Genomic DNA, 22,136 nt, shown 5'->3' with positions numbered 1-22,136 from the left:
GTGGTTGGGTCCGTGACATCATCATCATGGCAACAACAGCTGCAGCCAAGGAACTACTGCTGAGGAGCTCCAGTGGGGAGGGAGGGCGGCTTCTGACCATGTGAGGTGTACACAATCGGCTTGGCTGGGGCGAGCTTTGCCCGGGCTTGCCGCCGCCGCTGCTGTCGCCTGAGGGCTGGAGCGTGCGCGCGCGCACACACGTCTGGCCCCTCCTCCCCCCCCATGAGTGCTCCGCCCGCTCGTCCATGCGCACGAGGAAGCGCGCGCGGCGGGCGGGTGAGAGGGAGGGGGCTGCGCTCGAGCTGCGGCGGGGTGGCAGCAGCAGCCGCCGCCGCCTCCTGAGGAGGCGTAAGTGCGGGGTGGGGGGGCGGTGCACCCCAGCCTCGCGGTGCGCCCAACGGTCGCCCTCAGGGGCGCCTCCCCCCGCAGTGGCGAACATGTTCTCAGTGAGGGTCGTGACCGCCGACTACTACATGAGCAGCCCTCTGCCCGGCCTGGACCCCTGCCAGTCCCACTTCAGAGAGGCGCCCGTCAAGAAGGTGCCCGTCGTGAGAGTCTTCGGAGCCACCCCGGCAGGTAAGAGAGAGAGAGAGAACCGCCCAGTCGGGGGTGCAGCAGGTTCCCCCTCCTCCGCCCCATTGAGAAACCATTCGCGGCTCGGGAATCCTGCGAGCGCAGCAGCCCTTTTCTCGGGGCTGCCTCTCCTTTTTGTGACTGGCTGAGTGACAGGCGCTGCCTTTCCTCCCTGCGGTGTTGGCGCGCTGCAGCGGGTGCCTCACCTACCTGCCGCCGCCGCCGCCGCCACCCCTTTGGCCGCTGCGGTTGAGTGAAGTCGCCCATGGCCGGGGCCCCGCCTGGTGGCGGCGGCGGCAAGCAGCCCCCGCCGCGGTGTGTCTGTATATTATTGTGTTCGCTATGGCACGCAGGCAACGCCGGGAGAGCGCCTCCTTCCCTTGTAGGGACCGCGCCGCTGACCCCTGACAGTTGCACAGATGGGAGGTGGTCGGAGGGTGGAGGGCGCTCTGCTTGCTGCTGGTGTGCCTCGGGTGCACTGCCAGTGTATCCTGTGCTTGTGCTGCTGGAAGTGGATGGATACGCTCCCCTCCCGCCCCCGTGTATTACAAATATTATAAGCCGTAATGAAAGGCAGCTGTATAAACAGGGCTATTTCATACTAGTGGCAGTGCTGAGCAACAACTCATCTTGGGAGGGTTTTTATTGTTGTCTGTTTTAAAGCATAACCTCCTCAGCTGTAGAATTTCCACACCACATGTAGGAAGTTCCTGAGCATGTTCTTATTTCATGAAGGTTTCATTAAGCATCCATAACAGGGACATTTTCAATCCATGGCCTTTAAATTGTCAGTCTGCAAACTTCATAAATTCGCTGGGTTGGTAAACAAGAGCTGTTGTCTCCACTGCAGGAGTACTATTCTAATCCCTCAGAAAATTTCTAAAACTGGTTTTCCTTTCAAAATTCCTTGTTAATATCCATATATACTACATTCTGTTCTTTTCATTTTTCTCTACTCTGTCATCTTCCTGCTCCACCAGTCAAGCTAACCACTGTTATTGGGTTTTAATAATAATAATAATAATTTCCCATTACTGTTTTAACAAACCAGTTTTAGTTGATGTTATATAAACCTTTGGTAGCCATAAAGTGACCTGGACAACTACACAGTTTGTGTTTCAGCTGGGCCACGTATATATTGATGATACCACACAGTGATATTGATTGCATGGTGAAAGACTGGACTTACAGAAGAAAATGACACAATAGTTCAGACTTAGGCCAAATATTGTAATGAATAACAAGGAAGTAGGTTGACAAGATATGCTAGTGTAAAACATTAATAGCTTTTCTACGATTCTTTGCTTGTGTTTAGTATCCTACATATTATTGGCAGAAGTTAATACGTCACATGTTATTTTCACCTACTTTTTTTGAATTCGTTTTCAGGCTAATTATATGAAGGGAGAATATTTGAGTGTTATGTAAACTGGGTAATTGTTTTCATAATTCATAAGTATGAAGGAAGCTGTGGAAGCAGCATGGTTTTTATGCATTAAATGTAGCTTCTTGTTTAGCAAGTGTGGCTCACCCCCCCCTCCCCCGCCCTGAGTACTGTGATCAATTATGATGTTTACTTTTGGAAATTTTTACACACCCATCCACAGCAGCAGTGAACATCCCTGCATACCCAGTGCAGAGAATGGGGAGGAGAAGCAATATATGTCCTGTGTAAGCCCAACAAAAGACATAAAAAACACCCTCCTTTTCTACTGAATTCTCTACAATTCAAGGGCAACTTGTGAGATGGAGAGGATATTTTATTTCCTTCCCACTGGACTTTTACAAAAAGCGGGGGGGGGGCAGTACTTCAGTGCCTTCTAGGAATGCCCAGAAAGCACCTTTCTGTTATCCCAGAGTTTTCTGCATATGCCACAGGGCATGAGAGAAGGGAAGCAACCACAAGTGAGGGCTGACAACAAGCCAAGATAAAAATTGTCCATCCCTGTATGGCAAAGCCCCTCCCCCTGCACAATGTAGCATAAAGAGTAATTGAATAAAATTCCTTGATAACATGGTATGCACTTTTAAATGGCCTGTGGAATAAGGTGTTCTTTACTTCTAAAAAGTTTAAAGATTAGCCTGATACTTCTCCTTGAGAGAGCTACAGAATGGAAAAAGATTTGAGCAGCGCTTCTCAACATCCTTAAAGCTGCCTGCTATACAATCTTACTTGGGAATAAGCCAAATAATATTCAAAGTGAATTCAATGGAAGTTACTTTCAGTAAATCTGCATAAGAATGGACTGGAAGTCTCACTGAAATTGAACAGAATTTTCATATGACGACTGCATATCTGGCAGTACAAAAATTGTCAAGTTACTATTTTGTCATTGTACCGTGCCTCAGTATACCTGTATTATATAGCTGTGCTATTGTAACCTTGTCTTTGGAAGACTATCTTACTCGGCTATGAGTGATCACCAAAGAAGAAGATTTAAAAATCTACAGCTAGTGCATTGTTATCAAAGTTTCATGCCTCATCAATTTAGTGTTCCCATGACTTGCATAAGATCCAACATGACAACAGTGACCAGAGTATCCTTACAAGTGAATCCCTCAAATACATCAACCCACAACTTTTTTTTACTAGTCTCTGTTGGCTAGCCTTTGTAAGGCATTGCTGATGGCGGGGGGGGGGGCACCTCTTCCAACTTACAAAAAATTCCCTCCCTGGTTTTAGGGCAGTGGTCATTTAAAGAACTGCAGTACCAGTTTCTTTATGGAATCCTCTACATAGCAACTAATTTTCTGCGGGATGTAGCATGCAACCTCACAGTGAAGCAATCAATATATTGCATAATATAATACTAGAGTGATCATAGCCGGATAAGGGATTTATAAATGAACTACTCAATTTGAATTTTGGTAAATACATTATTTGCATTATTGAATCTTGTGCATTTCATTGGTTGGGGAGGGGAGCATTTGTATTTTCTCTGGATGGCAAAGAAAATGAGCAGCCAACCATGTGAACAGGCTGGAGATAAGTATTATCATGGTTGCTTCTTAATTTTGTATGCAGACTGACACTGGAAAGTTTCCCTTTGACAACTTTATTGCATTTAACAGGAAAATGAGCTAACCTCTAATGGGGAGTAATGAGGAGAATACCAAATAGCTATTGAATGTCCCTACTACATGTATATTCTTTGCAAAGACAAATTCTTCAGCAAGATTTTAGCTCAAAAACAATGTAAGGCCTAAAATATAAAAGGGCCTTTGGCTGCTGCAAGAAAGACATCAAAGTGGGCACTAGGTGAAGCTTTCTGGGGAGAATATTTCCAAGCTGAGGCACATCCACTAAAAGGGGTCCCACCATACTTCAGATTTTTATTTTATTTTATATATGTTGTTAAAAAATATAAATATACTGCTTGATGGTTGATAACAAAGAAAGCTCAAAGTAGTTTACAAAATATAAAACATTAAAATTATTGCTAAAAACAATTACAGTCATACCTTGGAAGTCAAACGGAATTCGTTCCAGAAGTCTGTTCAACTTCCAAAACATTCAGAAACCAAGGTGCGGCTTCCGGAAGCTCCTGCAGCCAATCAGAAGCCGTGTTGGACATTAGGGTTCCAAAGAACGTTCTCAAGCTGGAACACTCACTTCCGCGTTTGTGGTGTTCGTGAGCCAAAACATTTGACTCGCAAGGCGTTTGGGATCCAAGGTATGACTGTGTAAACAGGTATTTAAAAATATTCAGAAGATGATTAAAATCAACAATAGCTAAAAATATATAAAACATATAACTACTTGCTGGCTAGGCATACCTAAACAAAAATGTTTTAAGTAGACAATGAAAAGACTATAGCAAATATAGTTAATAGGCAGGGCATTCCAACATGTTTGTGCTCCTTCAACTGTTCCTCATAAGGCTTGGTTTCCAGACCCTTGATCATTTTGGTTGTCCTCGTCTGCATACTTCTATCTGACCTTAAGCTATTCACTATGTCTAGAGTCTAGACACCTGTATAGTGCAAAGAGCATAAAACTTTTTTATGTCCTGTATAGCACTTGACACATTAGCAACAAACACCTTCTAGTAGCAGTAGGGTGAGAATGGTAAGGGAGAAGGGTAGCAAAGGCCTGCTGGTAGCTGCTCTGAGGTATGGAGACAAACAACAATCCTGGTGAAGAGGGAATTTTGTTCCATCGGCTGCTGCCCTCCCTGCACAGCAGGGTCAATAAAGTAAAGGGACTTATTTTCTTGAAGATCCACTGTATCAGGGGAAGATGGGGATAAGAACTGTACCACATATACCATGACTAATCCAGTGCAATAGCTAGTAAAGGGGAATACATGTCTTGGATTACTGTATTTTCTTATATGTGGAACTGCCATTGAAAATGGTCTGAAAAATTCAGGTGCCTCCAAACCAGGCAGTAAGGTTTTTAACAGGGACTGGTTAACATGACCGAATTACACCAGTACATCTTCATTTGCACTGACTTCAACTCTGTTTCCAGGTCCAATTCAATCATCATCTGAGGCCCTTTTTCATGTGCCTCCACAAGAGGTCTGTAGGGCATCAACATGAGAACAGGCCTTTTCTGCAGTGGCTCCCCGTTTGTGGAATGCTCTTCCCAGGGAGGCACAGAAATTTTAATAATAATAATTCAAAGTGCTGATTTAACCTTTAAAGTTCTAAATAGCTATGGCAAGGTGACCTGAATTATCTCCTCCGATATATACTTAGCCAGATTCTGAAGGACCTTTTCCAGGTGCCCTCACCAAATGATATGCAACTGGTGGTTGCTGGAGGGTGCACGTTTGGGGCAGTGGCACTCCAGTTGTTGAATCCCTCTTCAGAAATGCTTGCCCGGTACCCACTTTAAAGCCAGTTGAAAATATATATATATATATACTGTTTGAAACATGTTTTAATGAAAAACAAATATATTTGTGTTGGAATTTTCATTGATTTTGGAAAAATCAGGTAAATGCTGAAGTGTTCATTTACGTAGGAGAAAAGATTTTCTTTCCAGGATTACTGTGTTATATTGGACACAACAAAATAATGGAAACATGAGCATCAAATACATTGCTGCACCAATTATATGTTTGCATGTGTATGTAAAGCATTTTACATGTACATCTAAAAATGTAATGAGTGTTTGCAGCAAATGCATGCTTCCACTGTACACATGATATGGCTGTATACTCCAGGGAGCTGAAGTTGGCCTCAGCTGGTCTCTCCTCCCACCCTTGTACACATGCTGGTAAACATAAATTTACTGTTGTATAATATTGAAGTAGCCCTTGGTGTTGCTTTTACTGATTTAATACTATTTTCATACAATAAGAAAGTAAAAAAGATTAACTAGCTTGTAATGGAAATGTGTATTCCAGTTTCATAATTTATAATAAGAAATAAACAAGTAGAGAAAAGTAGTTTTAAATTCTTGAGAAAGTGGTACTATAGTCAGTATTTGCTTTATCCTTGGCTTGCATTTTATTATCAGTCATTTGGCCTATGTATAAATCCTATGCATGGCAAAAAAAACCACTAAATTGGTAGAATGCTATACTTTGCTTTTACCAAACTGCAGCCACATGCCAAAGGAGTTTTATTTATTTTTTGTTACATTGCTAACTTGCCTTCACTCGAAGTTTGGGTAGTATATATGAGGTCAATTCCCTCTCTCTGGTTCCCTCCCTCCTTGTTTAAGCAGTGTGAATGGCCTGATTCTTGATTCTGTGGTCAAGATTTTTTCTGAAACTTCTCCAAATCTTACGCTGAATTTTTATTTGCCTCTTTGTTTCTACAAGCCACTGCACCAAAAAATATTGATTCCTCACTCCAGTCATGGTTTTCAGCTATACATATAAAGCTCTGGATTATAGTGTAGTAGAGAATCAAAACTGTTAGCACCTCAGATATTCCCACCCCCAGCCCTACAGGGAGTACTACTATAATTGCTGTTTACTTAGGGAAAAAAAGGATCCCTTGATACCAAGTAGCAGCCACAACAAGGAAATGCTTTAAAATCTTATGATTTCAGGTCATTCCTATTTTTTTGCTAACATGTCTTACATGTTTATCTTAATGGTTATAGTTTGATTGATTGGATTCATTCACTGCCTTTTGTCAATGCAGTGTACAATTTTGGAATTGTTCAGTTTTACAGTTCTCCCACCCACTCACCTGCAGATAAGGTAAAGCAAACAAACAGAAACAACCCCACCCCCATCCCATTTTCATTCTCATGGAGCTGATTATATCTGTTGGTCCTGTGGGAGGAAGGAACAGACTTGCTGGCACACACGCACATGGCAACCTTTTCCTGCAGTGGGGAGGGAATTCTCAGGTGCCAATTTTGGATTTTTCCAAAATCTGTGATAGTGTTATGGAATTAAACAGGAAAATTGAGTATATGAGCAATATTTTTTGTATGTATGTATGTATGTATGTATGTATGAGGTCTTTTTGTATATGAAATTCCCTGACCTACTCTGTTGTCATTCTGAACTGGCTAATTTTGTTTTAATTAGGTGTATGTTTCATTTAATGTTTTAATGCTCACTAATAAGGAAAATATGGTAATTTTCCTTTGAAATAACATGGCATAAAAATGCATAAACTTATATTCATGTATTTTCCCTATACAGTTAAAATATATAGTACTGCCATTGAAAAGTATTTTATATGACTAAGGTCTATTAGTTTCATTGGTCTACTCCAAATAATGCCACCCATAGCCATACAAAGATGGTTTGCCAAAACAATCAGAGCAGCATCCATATCTCTCCATCTTGTGAATTAACATAAATAAACAGGGACCACATAGCCAAGAAGCCATGTTTTTGTATTCTTCCTTCACTAGTTTACATTGCTGAATTAATTTTTCATCCAGGGCTAGTTGCTGGTACCACCTTCAAGTAGAAAATGTTTCCAGCCTTTGAGTTTTGCACTATTTCCATAAGCGCTGCAAGGAACACTTTGAAGATTAAGTCCTTGCATAATGATTATTTGGTTCCCCTCCCCTGCAAAAGAAAGTGAGGGCCCAGTCTAATTGAATGAACTGCTACTCTGTTTCCTAGTACAACCTGACTGAGAAAAGGTGCCACTTGAATCTCAGGCCAAAGTTATGCCATGTTGAATTCCTACCCAGTCAGGACAATATTTTCCAGACATTTTTTTTCATTCCTTAAGCCTTTTAACAAGGGATCAAAGTTTATCACTTATTTGTAAAATAATCTTAGTTATAATGATAGCAATGTATTGAAAGCTGCTGAATTTCAAAGTCAAGTATGAAATGGATTTTTGCAAGTGCTTCTGCACTAAAAGTGATAAATTAATACAAAAGATAACGAACGTTGCATAATTATTTTTAAACCACCCACCTTATGGAAGCAGTCTAATTGACTTCAGTGCTGAAAATGTCAGTACGGAGTTCAAAGTGTTAATAGCATATAATCAGCAAAAAGACTGATTGGTAAGATGTTTCATATCATTTGTGTTTATACTTTGAAATCCAGGAGCCACTTTATGTTTTTGAACTAATGCTTCTATTGCGTTTGCAAAGAGGATTTGGGACAGTAGACATCCTTGTTTGGTGCTCTAGGTCTGTTAGGATGAATAAGAAGGATTGTAAATTTTGCATTGTTAGAAATTTCATAGAAACAAACAGAAATACTATTGTGTAGACTTCAAACTTGATGAAAAACAGGCCACACAGTAAACCTGTTTCTATGAACTATCCACCTTGTTTAAGGTGTTCATATCTCACATATACTCATGAATCTATGTTTATTAGGTTACTTTCAATAGAATTAATTTGATTTTTTATTATTTCCATTAAAAGTTAGTGAATCATATTAATTGTTTTGACAAATAGGTTTGACAACTTTCTGGAATTTTCCAGTTTTATGATTCTCAAATATTGGTATCTGGTCCTCTAGGTCAGAAGACCTGCCTCCATTTACATGGTATTTTTCCTTACCTGTATGTGCCATATGATGGTTATGGGCAGCTGGCAGAACATTATCTGCGTCATTTGGCATTCAGCATAGACCGAGCACTGAATGTAGCTTTAGGAAATCCATCCTCTTCTGTTCAGCATGTATTCAAAGTGTCACTAGTATATGGAATGTAAGTATTACTTTATTATCCCTTTTTAATTTGGTGGGTTGTGGGGCGTGAGTTGCTGTTGACAAAATTTAAAGAAACTTATAAGGTATTCAGGTTATAAAGCACTGTTAGTTAATAAAGGATTTAGAATCATAGAATTGAAAGGGATCCTGAGAATCATCTAGTCCAAACTCCTTAAATACAGGACTCTCAACTAAAGTATCCATGACAGATGGCCATGAGAATCTACAACCACCTGGGGGAGTATGTTGCACTCTCAAACAAGTCTTATTGTCAGAAAGTTCTTCCCAATGTTTAGTAAGAATCTCCCTTCTTGTAACTTGAAGAAAGGTGTATTAAAAATACTTCTGCGAAGGCTTTGAGTTGACAATACTTGTTAGTATCCTTATACACAGAAGAGAACAACTTTCCCCCTCCCAGTAAGTCATTTCAATTCCCACTCGCTCACCAGTTTAGTTCCCCTTTTGATGCCATGTAAATTTGATGTCCTGAGTTTAATTCAACCCCAACTTTTCTTTCTCTGAAGATTTTTTTTTAAAAAGTGGGCTATAAATTTATTAAACAAAATAATTAAATATATCGACTACATAGGTTTCCAGTACACTTGTGCTGTATTCTTTAACATACTATATTTTTGGTAAGCTTTTGTAATATTTCCTGGATAGTTTGAGACACATATGCGAAAGATTTGTTTTAAAGCCATCTAGGATTGTGTTAGTAAGCAAAGTCTTATCTTTCAAATCCTGTGATTCACTCTGGTCCATTTACTACATAGATTTTGGATGATAAAATGCCCCTCATGTAGGACTAGCAAACAGCCATAATTATGATGCATAGAGGATATCCAAATATGGAGCTTAGTGGAAGGTCTAAAGTGCTGAACTGCCATTTACTACAATAGGGTTGTTCAGCATACAGATCATGGGACAAACAATAACCTTACACCTTACTCAATATTTGTTTTCCAGACCTTTTTATGGTTACCATGAAAAAGAAAGACAATTTATGAAGATCTACCTTTATAATCCTGCTATGGTGAAAAGGTAATGTAATAAAAATATGATGTGTCTACTTTAGAAAATAACACTTTCCCTGTTACCTTTCAATATTGCATTCTCCCAGCGGCTGCCTTTAAAGACAATTTAGAAGCTGCTGCTTCTAATTCTAATCTGTGGATCACTGGTGGCTCCTGGATCATAGTTTGGGAACTTCTGGCTTAAACAGATGCAAACAGCTTCTTTTAATATCTGCTCCTGCAAATATAACACATGTAAATTGGCTCTTTGGAACATGGTTTTAGTGCCTAAAAATTTGACTGCTTAGCTATAATTCTGTGTGCTAGAAAAAGTGTATTTTGTACTTTTGGCTTGTGTTTCAGTATTGATCAGCATTATATTTTAACCAGCGCTATGTTTAAACCAGCATTATATTTAAATAATATGGTAATATGTTTCATTTCTAACTTTTCCCCATTTTAGAGTGTGTGAGCTTCTACAAGGTGGAGCCATAATGAATAAAAACTATCAACCTCATGAAGCTCATATTCCCTACCTCCTCCAGCTCTTTATAGATTACAACTTGTATGGAATGAATCTAATAAACCTGGCTGCTGTCAAGTTTAGAAAGGCGAAGAAAAAAGGTATGCAATTCCAATTCATAAATATTATTTAGCGGTTTTTGACAAATCTCTGGAATAGACTTTGTGTGACACAAGATATGATAATTGATTCTGCCTTTCTAATAAACGATGTATTTTCCATACTATTCTTCACTGTTAGTATACCATGTAATGTGTAGAGATGTAGTTTGAATTGAGGAAAGAAACACAGTACTTTCCCACATTTAGAGACAATTTATTCAGCTTGGGGTTCTCTTAGGGTTATTTTTGTGATGATAGGAAGTTAGCTGGCATATACAGAGCTACATTGGAACTACTGCAGCCTCCTATTTAAGCATTAGCCAGCAGTCATAGATGACAAGTAATTCCATGCAGCTAAATATGGTGAATTGCTTCATTTTTCCTCTGTGCCTAGGATAGACACCAGGTAGGCAGCTAGAGGAGAGACGCCCCCTCCTCCACGCCTAGCATAGAAATGCTCCCATATCAGATGTGATGCTCAATCAAGACAACCTCCCCAAACCTATGGAAACACTGGTAGAGACCTATTAGATTAGAGGCTTTAAATAGGCATTATAAATCGGTTCTAAGTAGTGGTTCCAACTTTAAGATCCTGTTACACTTTTCACAATAAATGACAGACTAGCTGCTATCATTGTTGTTTATTGTATTTTAGATTATGTTTATTACATGTGAAAAAGAATTAAAATACATTAAAAAGGATTGCAGTGGGATGATTCAGCAGGCTAGTAATTCTGTTTTCAGGCTAGTAATTTTCTATGCTTATTCACAAAGTTGTGCTGTTTAGATTGTACAGCTGCCCTACATTTGTTGTAAGGCTGATAAGACAACAACCATCTCATGCATTAACTGAATACATGAGGAGGAAGCAGGAACACTCCTGTCAGCCCTACCACAGATGCTGACACATTCTTTGTACATCCTCATCACCCCAGCAGCTGCAGGAACATAGCCAGCAGGCAAGAAAGCATTTAGTGCCTATATATGGGGGAGCCTCTGCTTTAGCGAATCTGTCATAGGCAGTAGCAGACAGTTGGGTGTAGTGGCAGTGCTTACCCAGCAGCAGAGACCAGGAGAAGCCAGATATTTGGAAAGTTAGTGTTGTGCAATGCACTGGCAGGAGTGCTGCATCAGCTCCACTTCTGAGTTTGCACAGTGGCAACTTTCATCTGCCTTGTTTCTCCCACTTTCCAGAAACAAACCAGCAAAAACTGGAAAAATGTGGGGAGTCCCATTTTGCTCCCTGGGCCTTCACACCACTGATAATGAAACTGTATATGATTGAGGCAATGTGTGTACACAGACATTTCCCCTTTCCCCTGTAGGACCTTGTTAACATTTCTCAAGCTCCTCCTTCCATGAATGTCAATAATTATCTTTGACTCTCTACCGTGACACTACTTTTCAACACTGGGAGAGCAGGTTTAGCCCTTATTTATTTTTTTAAAAAAATTACATCCTGTTTTTCACTATCGAAATCTCAAAGCATCTTACAACGATAAAAATATACATTTAAAAAATAAATTAAACCTCAGATACTTAAAACCTCAGAAATATAAACAAAGAAAATTTACCTCAACTGCTAGATTGTGACCGCTTCAAATTCTCTGACAGAAATGTCTGGCTCAGATTAATTTCTTCCAAAACCATGCTTTTTTATCAGGCAACAGGAAACTAGTACTGTTGTGAGAGGACAGTTGAGTTATACTAATGGGCATTTTGTTAGGGACCAATCTGTGGAACAGAGTATTGAGAACAAATAAAATATGTGACCCAAGCAAAAAAAAAGCTAAGGCTCTAGAAGCTCAAACTTTGTTGGAAAGTTTTAGTAGGTTCTCTTCTACTTATGGTATGCCCAATGTTCTCTGAATCTGAGAAGGTCACATAGGGCAAACAAATGGGATCAGAGAGTTTTAAGAACATAAGACATATCCTGCTGGATCAGAGCAAAGGCCCATCTATTCCAGCATCCTGTTATCACAGTGGCCAACCAGATGCCTATGAGAAGCCCACAAGCAGGACCTGAGCATAATAAGTTTCCCCGCTTGTTTCCCCAGCAGCTGGTATTCAAAATCATATACCTACTGATACTCTTGTATTTTCTCAAGCACCCTTTCTTAAACTGATTTTGCATTTATTTTTGTTATAGGATTCTGACTTCATTCACAATGCAAGTGGAATATGAATGTTTTGTTAAAGAAACAACAACAAAAATCACTTTCAATATAAAATGTTTAGAGTAATAATAGTTCACAGTACCTGAAAGCTTATCTACTGTTATCTGTTTGTAGGTGATGTATTAGAAGAAAGTGGATCTTATAAATACAGTTTGTCAGGACATTCTGCTACCAGAACCCTTCTTCAATGGGAAAACAATCAAATACCAAGGTTAGCATCTCTGAATATATCTCTCTCTAAATAGTCTTGAGACCACTTAGTCTAAAAAATAGTTATGGCATAAGCTTTCATGGATTGCATTCCACTTCATCAGAGGCTTGAAGTGTTACCCTGAGATACAGAAATATATGCATATTTGGGAAAAATTGTAAACAGTAATGTCAAAAGAAAAGGAAATGCTAAAAGTATAGCTGTTGATAATTATGTTATTAACAGTGGCCACTGACTAAAAAATAGTTGGAAGTATACATGTCCAGGCACTGGTTAGCTAATTAACACATGAAATGTGAGAAAAAGAAATATTTGCCCTGGTTCAGTGTCTACTTGCTATCACTGGTGGATTGATTCAAGACAAAGGTGGCTGGATGGAGGAAGCACAGATAGGCCCAGTTAAGCCATGGTTAAAAATATGGTTCTGACCAAACAGGATTTACTAAATACAGTAAGTCTTCAACTTATGAACATTTCACTTGTGTGCATTCAGCTTTACACCAGTGGCAAAAAATAAATATAAAGTAAGGAGTGGGGTCTGGGAAACATTACTTTGGCAATCCCACTCACTGCTGAACCCAATGTGCTTTGACTATACACAATTTTGACTTTAGGCGCAATCCCTGTACGGTAAGAATTCACCTCTACACCACCTTGTTCATTACCCAGTTGAGGAACAATCACCTTTTGAATAAACAATGGACCCAAGGAAACTATTTCCAAGTCCATCATCCAGATTTAGGAACCCAGCATTTATTATAGCTACAGTGGTGCCTCGCAAGACGAAAAGAATCCGTTCTGCGAGTCTCTTCGTCTAGCGGTTTTTTCGTTTTGCGAAGCAAGCCCATTGACGGATTAGCGCTATTAGCGGCTTTTAGCGGATGTGGCTTGAAAAAGGGGGGGGAAGGGGAAAAAACCCGCAGGAACTCGCAAGACATTTTCGTCTTGCGAAGCAAGCCCATAGGAAATTCATTTGGCGAAGCACCTCCAAAACGGAAAACTCTTTCGTCTAGCGAGTTTTCCGTCTTGCGAGGCATTCGTCTTGCGGGGCACCACTGTTGCAATAGGACAGAGCTCACTCAGCTCAATGTGCCAGTTGAGAAGGTCTGCCCCGAGGCACTTCAGAACAGATGTGAAGGTCTGCCCCGAGGCACTTCAGAACAGATGTTCAAACACAGCAAACAAAGAGTCATAAAACTTCTTCACATGTGTCTGGAAAGGTTACAGGTCATGAAAAGTACCGTATTTTTCGCCCTATAGGACGCACTTTTCCCCCTCCAAAACTGAAGGGGAAATGTATCTGCGTCCTATGGGGCGGATGCAGGCTCCTTGGCTTTAGCGATAGCAACGTGAAGCTTCTGAAGCCTGTGCTCTGGAGGCTTCACGTTGCTTTCGCTGAAGCCAGGAGAGTCTGCTCTTTGAGGCTGGTGGTGAGGGAAAGCAGCGCTTCCCCCCACCGCCAGCCCCACAGGCTTGGGGGCAGTGGGAAGGCGTGCGACACCTTCGCACTGCTCCCGGACCTGGTTTGGAGGCTGGCGGTGGGGGAAAGCAGTGCTTCCCCCCACCGCCAGCCCCACAAGCTGGGTCGAAAAGCCTGCAGGAGCCACGCAGCCTTTAAAGAGTGCGCCGCTCTTGGGGGCTTTTCCCCAAGGAGGGAGAAGAGACTGACTGGCCCGAGTCAGTCCCTTCTCCCTCCTGTGGGCTTTTGCAGGAGATGGGAGAAATTTTCCCCTTAATTTTTGGAGGGGAAAATGTGTGTCTTATAGAGCGAAAAATACGGTAGCTGTATTTATCCCATGGGACATATTCTGAACCTAACTTGCTTGTATACGCTGCCCCGTGCTGCCTGCAAATCTCTATAGATACTTTCTTTCAGTGGTGCTGTTTAGGTAAAACGAATCTGTTTAGGTAAAACGAGTCCATTAAGGTAGGGAACAGGTGATGATTTGCATACATGTTCATTCAGAGTGCATGACTAATGTGCTTCTGCCTACCATCTAACTATGGCATAAATATCATTACTTTAAAATGTTCAGACTATTTAAGATAAATTGTGATTTAATATTCAGTTAGTTATTTTTTCTACTAATAGAATTTAAGAGAATATAATTTTAGTGGGAAGTACCATATTTTAATCATCCTTTAATTTTAATATAATTGCAGTTCTTTGATACTGGAGGGTGTTGAACCACAGAGTACCTGTGAACTGGAAGTAGATGCAGTGGCTGCTGATATTTTAAACAGATTGGATATTGAAGGTAAACAATTTTGCTTTGTGTAATCATTTAGGACATTAACAAGTTTGTTTTTTATGCGTGCTTAGCACAATCTTCCCAAGCTGCTTCTCCAGATATTTTGGACTGCATATTTTGGACTCTGCCCCAGCCAGAGTAAGCTTGACACTCCTGTTGAATTTGCTGTATTTTTTACTTTTTCCAGCCCAGGTTGGTCGGAACCCAGGTTTGCAAGCGATATGGGATGATGAGAAACAACGGCGTAGAGAAAACAATGAGTCCTCTCAAATTAGTCCTCCTAACTCACAAGGTAAACAGGTCAAAGTTGTTGTTGTTGTTGTTGTTACATATTTATTTCTCAGTCACAATTCCTGGGCAGGTACGTTTGATGGGTCAGTACTCAATTAAGCATTTGCTGCTTGTTGGGTTGTTAATTTTATCACAGCAATCAGAAAGTCAAGAAGCTTTCCCATTCTTCTTCTAATACAATACTGTAGTTAATAAAATTAATGGAGACATCATGATAGTAAACTTTACATTCTTTATTTAAGCTGCTGTCTGGTTCGTTGATTAATTTTAAAATGGTTAATCAGTCAGTGCAACAGTTTTAGGACTACTGACACATGGTCCCATCAGATTGCCCCACTTACCAGCCTCACTTGCTGCAGTCTTCAGACCACCTTCAAGGACAGCCCCACACACAATGCAATACAGTAGTCCAGATGAGAAATAACCAGAACATAGACAACTGAGGCCAGGCTACCTGTTCCAGGAATGGCCATAGCTGGCAAACCAGCCTAAGCTGGGCATAAGCTCTCCAAACGACAGAAGCCACTTGAGACTCTTTTTTCAAGGCTTTAGGTGTATTTCCATTCCACTGATCACTCCTTGGACCCATACCGTCAATCCCCTCCTAGATTTTACCAGATCTTATGGGCAACAATTGAGAGAGCATGTAAGTTAGTCCCAACACTGCAAGCATCCCATTCACATCCTTGGGCTGCAGCAACTGAAAGTGATCCCACAAGCTATAATTTGATAGTGCTCTAGGTTCCTACAGTCAGTTGCGGCATCAAGTAGAGGGTGATTACAAACGTTTTTGAGAATGTTTGTGCAAACAGAAGAATTCCTCTGGATTTACAGTCAGTTTCTTCACACAGTGCTCTTCCTCTAATTTGGAAACAGCCTTCTGTGAGTGGGAGAAACTTAATTAGTAGAACAGCAAATTTGGATATAATCAAGAGATTATATTCCTTATAATATCTTTATAACTATATAAAAAGCATGGTAAAAAGAAAACAACCTTTTAAAAATTGGCTCAGAGCTGCTTGAAATTCAGACTATGTTGCTTGCTCTGAGCTTAAAAGTATTAGAAAAAATACATAAAGAGAAGGGTACTAATTGTTAATAGAATGCCTATGAAGTTTCAGTTTCTTATTTAGGAATTCAGTAGTCTTTTCTTTGTTGCTGTATTAACCATCCTGTATAACCTTTCACCCTTAATTAAAGATCGTGGATTTGTAACTGCAACAGAAAGTGAAAAAATCTTTCAGAAGAGGCTTAAAGAAATCCTCAAGCAAAGTGATCTCTCTGTGTAAGCGTTCATTTAGCTGTTACTCTTGTTTTTATTTGTGAGTTGTACAGTCATTTTAAAAGTTTTTTAAATTTATTAATAAGGACATTATCTGGATCACTGGACTACAGTAATGGATCACAGGAATTCTCTGCAGAGTTGACGCTACATTCTGAGGTACAATCTCCTAAAGTTGTTCCATGTTCACCAGCAAATATGGTAGAAGTACACAGAGATAAAGAACTCAGCAAAGGTTAGTAGTATTAATACAGTTGGCTTTTAAGTCAAATACAGCTCATGAGTACATCCTAGCTGGAATTACTTTTATGGAAAAACTGAGCAAAGGAGGAGAAAGAGACATAGAAGAATGCACAAGGAATAATCTTTACCTTTGCATGTCTGTCTACAATATTCTCAGTTCTTTTCTTTCTGTGTCATAAAACAGCTGAGAAAAGCAAAAGTGAAGAGATGGAGAGAGAGAGAGAAAGGCACAGAAAAAACATTTCTCCGCCTGCATGCTTGCATTTCACTGTTTCTGAGGGTGTGGTGATGGTGAGAAGTGGCACCAAGGAATAGTTACCTTCTGCATTTGCTTTCCCCAATGGTTTTTTTGGGCAGGGGCGGGGGGAGAGAAACTTTTGAAGAAAAGAGAGGTTTAGTGCACATCCTTGTGCCCCACCCTCTCCCAAAAACTCTATTCTCTTTCCAGAAATTGCTGGGAAGAGGAGATCAGAATTGCACCCCTCTGTTCTCAAGTGCAGGAAGATCTACTTTCAGGTTTCCCATAGGCATCTGGTTGGCCACCATGAGAACACAATGCTGGACTAGATGGGTCATTGGCATGATCTAGCAAGCTCTTCTTATGCTCATGTAATCTTCTGCCACTTCCTCTGAGCAAAATGCCTGGGAAATGGCAACTTGTGAAAGGAGAAGGTACCCTTTGGAAATGTATTGATCTGCTGCGAGTTCCATTAAAAACAGTTTTAAATAACCACAACTGAGTTTGCTCAAATTGTATTAAGAAAAGTCTTGCCACCATGAATTCCTATCTCTTTCAGACTCTGTAAGGTGTATAAACTTATGCATCCCAACTAGCATAAGTCTCTATCTTCTGAAAATCTTGTTCAACTAATTTGGATATTTAATTTGGATGTTTAATAGTCTTCAGCGACTACTTTTGTGGGGAAAATGTATTGGCAGCTCATGTGCAGAGTTTTAAATCTCATTTTTAGAGGAGTCCAACAGGAAGTATAAGGAGGAGGAGGCGCTTATTAATGAAGAAGCTATTTTGAACATCATGGAAAATAGTCAGCATTTTCAATCCTCATCTCAGAGACTGAATAAGACCCCGGTGTTCAGTAAGTACAACATAAATATATTCCTTTCCCCCACAATAATAGGTTATTCTTCAGTATGCTGGCAGTTTTATATCTAGTGGTCCATGCAGTTTGTCTAAACTGAATTTACTCCAAAAAATAGATTTCTGTAAAGTATTTCTAGTTTAGCTGTTCATCAGTAGTGGTGTTCTGTTACTGATTGAAAAGAGGAGCCTTTGGGTCCTAGTGCTCTGTAAAACCACTTCAATTTGGAAGCTTGAAATTAAAATATACACCGCAAAAGTGAGAAATTATCAAAAGGTAGTAAGATTCTCAAAGGACAAGGGCATCAAAAAGAAGATACTGTAAAAAGTTTTGTTTGTCTAATACTTGCTTTTAAAATATTGTGTTCAATCTGCACATGGAAAATATAGGTTATTTAAAAGAACACATCACAAAGATAATCTTGAACTTTTAAAGATATAGGCTATGTCTGAATTTGTTTTTGTTTTTCTTTCAGTGGACAGTAGTGCTGATCAAGCCATGATACATCTCTTGGCTGGGTTGGAGGATGATGGATACGCAATTGGAGGACATGGTACATTATCACAACACTTCTCTGGAAGCTGTAGAAATCCCCAGAACAGTGATGATGAAGAAAATGAACCACAAATTGAAAAGGAAGAAATGGAGCTCAGCTTGCTAATGTCCCAACGATGGGACAGCAGTCCGAATGACATGAATGCAAAGAGAAGGTATCTTCTGTTTTTTGAATAATAGCTCCGGAGGAAATGGTACTAACGAACTTAGACTGAAGTTCTCATACTTAATAAAGAAAATCAATGTGGGTGTCCAGACGCTGGTATACTATGAAGAGAGGTGTTTATTGGACAAGAAATGTGATTGGTGATATAATTTCATGTGGCTCAAATGAGCAGGCAGATAAGAAAACCCAAGGGTTACTAGACTGCCAGAGCTTGAATGGAATGAGAGAGATTTGTAAGTGTGTTCTGCAATGACTGCTCCAGAATTCTACTCCTTACTGTGCATTGCTATATTTGCTCAATGGGTACATTACAGTCATACCTCGGGTTAAATATGCTTCGAGTTGAGTGAGTTTGAGTTGCGCTTCGCGGCAACCTGGAAATAACGGAGCGTGTTACTTCTGGGTTTTGCCGCTTGCTCATGTGCAGACGCTCAAAATGACGTCATGCGCAAAAGCAGCGAGTGCATGTGCATACGTGCCGTTGTTAGATACATTTACCTCTAGATGCGAACAGGGCTCCGGAACGGATCCCGTTCGTATCTAGAGGTACCACTGTATATTAATGTGTGTTAAATACTGTGAGGAGGAAGGAACAGTGCTGCTGTGTCTGTGTAAGTTGTTACAGGAAGCCCCACGAGCAAGAAATCAGGTTTCTTAGCATGCAGAGATAAAACAAAAGCACTGGCAGGGGTGGGGAGGTGTGGACTTGATGAGAAATTACAGCAACGATCGCTGAGAGATGTAGGGGAAGAAGAGGAATTTTCAGGCCACATATCCTGCTTTCTGGGTGAACAGTTTGGGGAAATAAATAAGAGGATGAGCCCTCTAAAGGAAGGTCCATTGGAGAAGGGAACACCCATACTTGGTGCAAATAAGAAGGCAACAAGAAACAGATATATTTGAATCAGGGTCTGGAACACAAACTCACAGTAGCATGCTTGTAACAGAAGAGTGGTGGAAATTTTAGGGGAAAGTAGGATTTCGGAAGCAGGATAAAATACAAGACCAGGGGGGAGAAGTCCTGTGACGAAAACAGAATCAACAACAGGCTCATTCAGTATAATCTGATGTAAGATTGTATTGGCACTCTGAAGATCCACTGGTGGGTGGATTTCAACCTCTGTTGAAATTTGAACCCTACTGTGATTTTCATGAAATATTTTCGTATTCTCAGGGGAAGAAACCACTCTATGATTATTCACTTTTGCATCCTGTCAGTTTGAAATACAGTTTAATGACTGTCTTTAAAATATTGTATTAGACCACATTCTGTAGTGTAATAAGTTAATGTTCATTTTTAGTAAGCAACGTTCAAATTCTTTGTATCCTTCCTTCCCAAGCAAAGTATCATGTATTAACACCATAACCAGTAAATTCTCAAGTGGCTGACCAAAGGTTTTTATATACCTGAAATAAATTGCACTTCCAGGTCATCAGGCAGAAGTAGGAACCAGAGCTCAACTGAAGATGATGGCACTTCAGAAGATGATATGGACTGGAGTGAAAACAATTTGCTTCTGGCAAGCCTATCTATACCTCAGTTAGATGGAACTGCAGATGAAAACAGTGGTAAATCATAGTTTTGGAATTTCATATACCCATGAGAAAGTAGTTTTCCCTTCTTGATAAAAAAAATCTCAATAGATACCTTTGTACTAAATATTCTGCCAATATAGTCTATGAATTAGAATTCTCAACATAAATAGGTTGAAATTTTAAAACTGCATTAATTCATCTGTTTAAATTTCCTAACTTTCAAACTGTGACACATAACTGTAATGTCTTTTTTATTTAAAATATTTATTATCTATTCTTCATTGCAACTGCAATTCCAGAATAGGTTACAAATAAAAACAAATGCAAGACATATAGTAAACTAGATGACTCTCAGGATCCCTTCCAACTCTACAATTTTATTATTATTTTATTCTAACCAGACACTAAACATTTTTGCAACTAGCCAGGCCCCTCATGACAGCCATTTTATGGCAACTATATCAGTTTCCAAATGTGCCCTCAAGCCCCATAATGTTGGGAACTCCTGATCTAGGTAAAATAAAATTACAAACTTTTCATGTCATTATTTATTTATTTCATATATTTGTATACTACTTAATGCCAAAACAGACTTTAAGCAGTTTATAAAAGATAACTGCATTGTTTACATGGTGAAATTATAGGCTATTTTATCATTTCAAAAAAGATGAAGTATGTGAACTAAACTGCCTTTGTTTCTGCCAGGAATAGAGGGATACATTGTATCAAAGACTAGCAGGCAGCGAAGTGTCAGTTAAACTGTCATTGCAACCTAGTGTCGGGAAGATGCCTATATTTGAAGTGGTTTCTAGCTTTATATTCAGTATCACAGGCATCAACAGGGTAGCCAGTTTTAATTGGATCATAGACATGCTTCCTTATCTTATTGGCTCATAATTACAGACCAATAAGGGTTGAATTTCACCCAAATTGTAGTGATTGGGTAAGGAGGGATTGTAAAAGGTAGCAAAGCTCTGTGGCAGTCCTGAAAAGAAAGGTACTGTCAAGTGACAACTGCTTATTGTAAACTTGAGGTGGCAGTTGTTGCTGCGCCAGGTTGAAGACTGCAGAGAAGTGAAGAACTCCAGGCCGAAGGAAATGAGGACCAAGTTGAAGCCTGCATGTAAAGTCCTAGGTGATGGAAGTTGTGTGTTAATTGGAAAAAGAAAATGATAGGGTAACTGGCCATGCTTGGTTAGGGGATAAAACTGCAGTTTTACATGTCTAACTTCTTAAAGGGGCAATAATCCTGTTTATGCAGTGCTATTTAAAGTAACTAAGTATAGCCTGATAAATAATCCTTCAAACAAGCATTACTATTTGTTAATACTTAAAAATAGCTTCACTACAATTTTAGTGCCTTGTTTTTAACTTTAAATTTAGTATTCTAGTCTGCTTTGTCCCATATCCATCTGTAGCTACTGAAAGGTTAGCTGTTTCAGGAGAATATAAAGGTGTGCTATGGTGGCTGCAGAGATGAAGTGTGGGGCAGGGGGCGGGCACAAGTAGAATAGTCAGATGCGTGGATTAAGTGGAAGCTAGCAGTAAGGAGAAAAAAATACTAATCGCCACAATGTAACTGGTGAGAAAAATACAAGAAGGTAAGTGACTACATGTTGGCTTAATAATGTTCTAGGTTTGGGCCATTACAATAACAAACATATATATAACAATTAAACAAAAATACAAGAAAACCATATAATGCAATAAAATCCTAGAAAAACAGAAACATAGTAGCACACTTTAAAAGCATCTTAAGAGACAAGGGAAGCCTGACTTCAATTGTCTTTGAGATATAGATTGTTGTTGTTGTTGTTTAGTCGTTTAGTCGTGTCCGACTCTTCGTGACCCCATGGACCAGAGAACGCCAGGCACCTCTGTCCTCCACTGCCTCCCGCAGTTTGGTCAAACTCATGCTGATATAGATTGTAGGAAGTAACTAAATTCCAGATTAAAAATACAGCAATAAAATATTTGAGTGTGGTATTTTTCTAGTTAGAAAAACTACCAA

The 22,136-nt window shown here is 39.8% G+C and overlaps 1 protein-coding gene across 1 annotated transcript in view; it reads left to right on the top strand.

Annotated features, from left to right (window-relative positions):
* Positions 1–23: 23 nt before the first annotated feature.
* Positions 24–22,136, top strand: part of REV3L (REV3 like, DNA directed polymerase zeta catalytic subunit) — a 59,938-nt gene continuing 37,825 nt past the window's right edge. Inside the window, exons 1-12 of the mRNA XM_083731021.1 lie at positions 24–576; positions 8,484–8,673; positions 9,642–9,716; positions 10,152–10,312; positions 12,604–12,700; positions 14,864–14,958; positions 15,140–15,244; positions 16,444–16,528; positions 16,612–16,760; positions 17,740–17,865; positions 18,344–18,578; positions 20,019–20,158. Coding sequence (XP_083587147.1) covers positions 246–576; positions 8,484–8,673; positions 9,642–9,716; positions 10,152–10,312; positions 12,604–12,700; positions 14,864–14,958; positions 15,140–15,244; positions 16,444–16,528; positions 16,612–16,760; positions 17,740–17,865; positions 18,344–18,578; positions 20,019–20,158 — 1,789 coding nt within the window. The 5' untranslated portion in view covers positions 24–245. The remainder of the gene's footprint in view (positions 577–8,483; positions 8,674–9,641; positions 9,717–10,151; positions 10,313–12,603; positions 12,701–14,863; positions 14,959–15,139; positions 15,245–16,443; positions 16,529–16,611; positions 16,761–17,739; positions 17,866–18,343; positions 18,579–20,018; positions 20,159–22,136) is intronic.

This window comes from Podarcis gaigeae, assembly GCF_964106915.1.
Source record: "Podarcis gaigeae genome assembly, chromosome: 3".
Lineage (NCBI taxonomy): Eukaryota > Metazoa > Chordata > Lepidosauria > Squamata > Lacertidae > Podarcis > Podarcis gaigeae.
The sequence above is the reverse complement of the archived record's forward strand: the minus strand, read 5'-3'. Positions and strand labels throughout refer to the sequence as shown.